Here is a 4,857-nt window from a genome sequence, read left to right as displayed (position 1 = left end):
TCAAAAGTTAAATTGTATTGTAAAGTAAGGGTTACGCTGGAGTTAACTCCCCTTTGCGTCTCTACGCTCCTTAACTTATCTTAAGTTACTTAAGAGAGATGACCATCATACGAAATACAGAAAAAGGAAAAATGTTACAACTGACACATTATAAAGTTTAGGTTAAGACATCATTTGTACAAGTTACAGATTTTATGCGAAAGTCATCTACATGTGACTCCGTTGAATGGAATTGCAGTGTACTTACAGTTTCTTTTTACATCGTTTGCAGTGTTAATTCTACTGCAAGTGTTTTAAATTGAAAATTAACTTTGATCCTCATATGTAAAAATAATACACTATACATGAGTTTTAGCTACAATTTCAACCGCAAATGTAATGGAATTGTGCTAGGATACATTGGGCAATCGCCCGGGCCGTGACGATATAGCTCAGTTGGTTGGAGATGTTTTGTACGCATAATTTGGAGGAACCAGGTTCGAATCTCGGTCTGGTTGTTGTATTTTCAGTCCTATCTGCCTACCATGTCAGTTTCTTTCATTTTCTTTGAACATGCAAACGTGACACTTCAACGTAAAGGCTTGTCGGTTTTTCCAGGCTAAACAGAAAGTAAAATACCCGGACCAATATGGCGAGTCTACAACAGCAATACACAAAGAGGTATAGTGTATGGTCATTGTTAATTTCCTGATTATTTCGTGAGACGTCCACTGGTCTGTATAGACGGACATGTATAATGCATGTGCGATCTTTGTTGAAGTGTATATGGGTGACAATTCACGTCGTTTTGTATTGCTAACGGTGTTGTAATAACATCTAAATTTTGACCGATTATACACGTATTATAAGTATTACAGCCGTCAGATGAGTGCCGATTATTTTCAGGAATATCACAATTTGAGAGAGATTGAAAATTACATATTATAAACGTATATTCCTTAACACTCTGTAAACACATAGGTCTAATGCATGTATGCAAAGCGAAAATAGTTAGCGAGAACTAGGGCATCTGTCAGGGAACATGGACTTGTATCTAGAAAGAAAGAGCTCTCGCTGATCCGACGAGGGCCTTAAACAGCATTAAACTTTAGACTCTCAAAATAGGAATATTCATGATTTATTTAATTGTGGCAGGTTTGTAAGTGTATTACAATCTAGATAGGCAAGATTCCAGATTAGGGTACGTTGAAAGACCATACCTCATATCAATTACAAATCAATATCTGGTTAACGTCATTTTCTTTTCATCTGTGAGATATGGATAACATAAAAGTCATGTTTCATTCCATTTACAACACTCGTACTAATTTTATGAACTTGCCTAAAACAAACACAGACTAGTCTGGCCGATAATCAACTGATATGTGTTATTGACAATATGTGATTTCATATTTAATTGTAGTACTTAAACATTGATTTCTGTAAAGGTTGATCCTAACCAAACGGGTCGTTATAAATATATCAGTTCAAATTAGATTCTACACTTGGTGTACTATATATAGACAAAATTTTACAAAGCTCAGCCTCCAGCAGATAATATGCGCCAGTAATAACGGAGTAGTCCCCCCTTGTAACAATAAGCCTCAATACTGTACTATGTTTTGTATCATTACGTAATTGTTCTCTTCACATTTTCTATGATTATAATTAATGCTGTATGTTATGTATTATGTGAGACTTAATTTCTTCAAAAACAAAAGGGGGATGCAAGTGCTAATTGGCTTTATATAGATTATTCAAAATTTAGGTTTTCTTTTTTAGATTTTCTTTTAGCGTTTATATCCAGTGGAGATATTCAATTAAATCAAATTTTAGTTGTAGCAAGACATTTTTTCTTTATGCTGATGGTAGAATTTAGATCCCCCAAATTTGTAATACGTTTTTAAAAATGTGTATTGATATATTGATAGTTAAGGTCAACCCAAGATATAAGGAAATTTAGAGGCTCTGTGATATTAAGTCTTTTTCTTTCACATCTTTTCAAGGACCTTTTATTATTTCATCATTTGCATGGCTTGTAAAAATACATGTATTCTCAATTAAAATACTCCCCCCTCAAGATCTGCCCATACTCAGTGTATTTCTCTTCACAGATTACACAAGGAGTTTGTCGCACTCCAGAAGAACAAGCCCAGTGGTATCACTCTGTCCCTTGTGGCTGACAACCTACATATGTGGCAGGCAGTGATTCCAGGACCCCAGGACTCCCTCTACGCTGGTAAGAAAGCAACGATGACCAGGACAGCACAAACATGTTACCAAGGGTTACAACAAAACGAAACAAAACATTGTTCAGGAACAGAGAAAACATATGAATCTCTAACCAACAGAGGATACAACAAACTAAAACCTATTCCTCCCTCACTTACAGGGTAAATCTATAAGAAAAAATTAACCCTCTCGCAAACATGGAGAACACCCCAGATAAAAAAAACTATCAAACTTACAGGAGACAACATGGAGAAAAATAACTCACTCACAGGGGAAATCCGAAATGCCAACCTAGCAGATGGTTGTATTAATTTCTTAATGCCCAGCAATTATATATATGATTAAAGGGTGGGTATCTCAAATATTTCCATATATTGACACAGAAAGTAAATCCCCGGGGACGGGGATGGATCTCCAAACAAAACCTGGTGGCATGAGTGTATGCATCTTTTCATGCGTCCATGTAAATATGACCAAGGGAGTGAGTCTCCAAGGGCGTGACATGACCTCATAGCCAATCCTGTTAGCATGATTGTGTTTTATTTTTGTGTCCAGCAACTGAAGACACAGTAATGGGGATTTTTATTGTGTCCAATGATGTAACTCTTGGACTTTGTTCCAGAGAGTAGAGCAAGGCACCAGGGCCAATCCTGTTAGCATGGATGCCTATATCTGTTTCCAACACCTGGTTAACTGATTGGGATCTTTATCATTTTTAAGCATTACATCCTTACACCCAGTTACTACTTACCTTTAATCGAAATATCACCTGCCTCATTTATATGTATGTTTCAGACCAGATATTGTAACAATTTGTGTTGTTTTTCAGGAAGAAAAGACTTAAAGATTGTGTATAGAGGTATCATTTTAAGGTCTCAAATTCACAAATTTCTCCACCTCTCAGCACCCAGGTTGGTCACATCCTTCCATTATATGAATATGAATTCTTAGTCCCAAGGATGCAACATAAAAAATTTAATTGAAATCTGATCAGTCGTCTAGGAGAAGCAATGTTTGAAAATGTTGACAGACGAAGGATTCTGCATTATGTCATAAGCTATCACCAATTCACTTTCCTCATTACACAGGAACTCGGTTAACCAGGTTCAGCTTAATGTCTGTCTCTTTGTTACCTTGTTCTCTATGATAAATTAATTATTTTTTTTCGTTGTTTCTAAGGAGGAACCTTCACAGCACAACTAGTCATACCGTATCCTTTACTCTGTGTTGGAGTATCACAACAGGCTAGATACTTAACATTGCAGACTGTAGACAACACATGATAGGTTAGATACAACACATGGCAGGATGTAGACAACACATGATAGGCTAGATACAACACATGGCAGGCTGTAGACATCACAGGATAGGCTAGATACAACACATGGCAAGCTGTAGACAACACATGATAGGCTAGATACAACACATGACAGGCTGTAGACAACACAGGATAGGCTAGATACAACACATGGCAGGCTGTAGACAACACAGGATAGGTTAGATACAACACATGGCAGGCTGTAGAAAACACAGGATAGGCTAGATACAACACATAATAGGCTGTAGACAACACAGGATAGGCTAGATACAACACATGACAGGCTGTAGACAACACATGATAGACTAGATACAACACATGGCAGGCTGTAGACAACACAGGATAGGCTAGATACAACACATGACAGGCTGTGGACTTACAATGTCACCTTTCTTGCCCTTAAATTCATTCTTATTTAGTTATTTGTAACACTTGTCACATGAAATACATAATAAACCTGCTTTCTTGAATTCGGAAATTGTTTTTGTCAGAAAACATGTTAGTTAAAAGCTAATCCTTAACTATGTCAGGGAGGAATACCCACTGAAGCCACCTGCGGTAAGTATACTGGACTACGTCAGACCGGCATAGTAACCCATCAAATTAAGCCATCTACAAAGAGTAGACTTAACTATGTCAGGGAGAGTACCCACCGAATTACGACATCCACGGAGAGCAGGGGTGAGGGAAGGGGGAGTATCCACCGAATTACGCCTTCCATGGAGAGCAGGGGTGAGGGGAGGGGATGTACCCACTGAATTAGGCCATCCACGGAGAGCAGGAGTGAGGGAAGGGGGAGTACCCACCAAATTACGCCATCCACTGAGTGCAGGAGTGAGGGGAGGGGGGAGTACCCACTGAGTAAGGCCATCAACGGAGAGCAGGAGTGAGGGGAGGGGGAGTACCCACTGAGTTAGGCCATCCACTGAGAGCAGGAGTGAGGGGAAGGGGGAGTACCCTCTGAGTTAGGCCATCTACAGAGAGCAGGAGTGAGGGGAGGGGGAGGGGGAGTACCCACTGAGTTAGGCTATCTACGGAGAGCAGGAGTAAGAGGAGGGGGGAGTACCCACTGAGTTAGGCCATCGATGGAGAGCAGGAGTGAGGGGAGGGGGGAGAACCCACTGAGTTAGGCCATCCACTGAGAGCAGGAGTGAGGGAGTGAGGGGACGGGGGAGTACCCACTGAGTTAGGCCATCTACGGAGAGCAGGAGTGAGGGGAAGGGGGAGTAACCCACTGAGTTAGGCCATCCACTTAGAGCAGGAGTGAGGGGAGGGGGGGGGGAGTATCCACTGAGTTAGGCCATCTACGGAGAGCAGGAGTGAGGGGA

General features: G+C 40.2%; 1 protein-coding gene across 1 annotated transcript in view; it reads left to right on the top strand.

Annotated features, from left to right (window-relative positions):
- Positions 1–556: 556 nt before the first annotated feature.
- LOC110463061 (ubiquitin-conjugating enzyme E2 4-like) overlaps positions 557–4,857 on the top strand; it is a 7,488-nt gene continuing 3,187 nt past the window's right edge. Inside the window, exons 1-4 of the mRNA XM_021517398.1 lie at positions 557–660; positions 2,094–2,218; positions 3,391–3,421; positions 4,060–4,087. Coding sequence (XP_021373073.1) covers positions 629–660; positions 2,094–2,218; positions 3,391–3,421; positions 4,060–4,087 — 216 coding nt within the window. The 5' untranslated portion in view covers positions 557–628. The remainder of the gene's footprint in view (positions 661–2,093; positions 2,219–3,390; positions 3,422–4,059; positions 4,088–4,857) is intronic.

This window comes from Mizuhopecten yessoensis, unplaced genomic scaffold (genome assembly GCF_002113885.1).
Source record: "Mizuhopecten yessoensis strain PY_sf001 unplaced genomic scaffold, ASM211388v2 scaffold10863, whole genome shotgun sequence".
In the NCBI taxonomy this organism is placed as follows: domain Eukaryota; kingdom Metazoa; phylum Mollusca; class Bivalvia; order Pectinida; family Pectinidae; genus Mizuhopecten; species Mizuhopecten yessoensis.
This window is presented reverse-complemented; position numbering and strand designations above follow the sequence as displayed.